This window comes from Haliotis cracherodii, unplaced genomic scaffold (genome assembly GCF_022045235.1).
Source record: "Haliotis cracherodii isolate W230 unplaced genomic scaffold, xgHalCrac1.p SCAF_1, whole genome shotgun sequence".
Lineage (NCBI taxonomy): Eukaryota > Metazoa > Mollusca > Gastropoda > Lepetellida > Haliotidae > Haliotis > Haliotis cracherodii.
In genome coordinates, this window is record NW_027266264.1 from 46,591,990 (window position 1) to 46,593,286 (window position 1,297).

The window sequence follows — 1,297 nt, forward strand, 5'->3', positions numbered from 1 at the left end:
AGTGCGTCATAAACACGTGCTGATGACATAGTCGTACAGTTGACTCTGCTTTTAGCAAATACTTTTTGTGTATTTTTAAATGATTGTGTCGATTTTATTTGCAGACACAGGGAGGGAAGACAGACACAGGGAAGGAAGTCAGGCACAGGGAGGGAAGGGGGCACATGGAGGGAAAGAAGACACAAGGAGGGAAGACAGACACACAGGGAGGGAAGACAGGCACAGGGAGGGAAGGGGGCACATGGAAGGAAAGCAGACACAAGGAGGGAAAACAGACACACAGGAGGAAAGACAGACATAGGGAGGGAAGGCAGGCACAGGGAGGGAAGACAGACACAGGAAAACAAGACAGACACAGGGAGGGAAGACAGACACAGGGAGGGAAGACAAACATGGGAAGAGAAGATGGACACAGGGAAAGGCAGAAACAGGGAGGGAAGACAGACACATGGAGGAAAGACAGACACAGGGAGGAAAGACAGACATAGGGAGGGAAGGCAGGCACAGGGAGGGAAGACAGACACAGGAAAACAAGACAGACACAGGGAGGGAAGACAGACACAGGGAGGGAAGACAGACACATGGAGGAAAGACAGACATAAGGAAGGAGGGCAGACACAGGGAGGAAAGACAGACACAGGGAGGAAAGACAGACACATAGAGGGAAGGCAGACACAAGGAGGGAAGACAGACACAGTCAGGGAAGACAGACACAGGGAGGAAAGACAGACACAGGGAGGAAAGACAGACACAGGGAGGAAAGACAGACACAGGGAGGAAAGACAGACACAGGGAGGAAAGACAGACACAGGGAGGAAAGGCAGACACAAGGAGGGAAGACAGACACACCGGGAGGAAAGACAGACACAGGGAGGGAAGACAGACACAGGGAGGAAAGACAGACACAGGGAGGAAAGACAGACACAGGGAGGGAAGACAGACACAGGGAGGGAAGACAAACATGGAAGAGAAGATGGAGACAGGGAGGAAATGCAGAAACAGTGACGAAACACAGGGAGGAAAGACAGACACAGTGAGGGAAGGCAGGCACAGGGAGGGAAGACAGACACAAGGATGGATGACAGACTCAGGGATAAATTTCTGATTGAGTCATGGGAAAACTATGACAAGGAGTGCCTAAAACCTTAGAAAAACACAGACTTTCTCCGAGCAATGTCCTAATTATATCTGACAATAGCTCACCTGGGAGCTTAATTACAGGTAAGAGATGCTAGACGGTCGAGTGGTCACGTCGCTGAAGGATTGCTGATGACTAAGTGAAACGGAACAGAGGTGA

The 1,297-nt window shown here is 50.6% G+C and overlaps 1 protein-coding gene across 1 annotated transcript; it reads left to right on the plus strand.

The window, feature by feature from the left end:
* The first annotated feature begins 405 nt into the window (after nt 1–405).
* On the plus strand, nt 406–1,005 carry LOC139455947 (antho-RFamide neuropeptides type 2-like). Its single transcript, XM_071237491.1, has one exon. The coding sequence runs from the start codon at nt 406–408 to the stop codon at nt 1,003–1,005; it is 600 nt and encodes a 199-aa protein (XP_071093592.1).
* Nucleotides 1,006–1,297: the final 292 nt, after the last annotated feature.

Excerpts from the sequence above, each read along its gene's own strand:
- LOC139455947 (XM_071237491.1), top strand. The coding sequence starts at position 406 with ATGGACACAGGGAAAGGCAGAAACAGGGAGGGAAGACAGACACATGGA.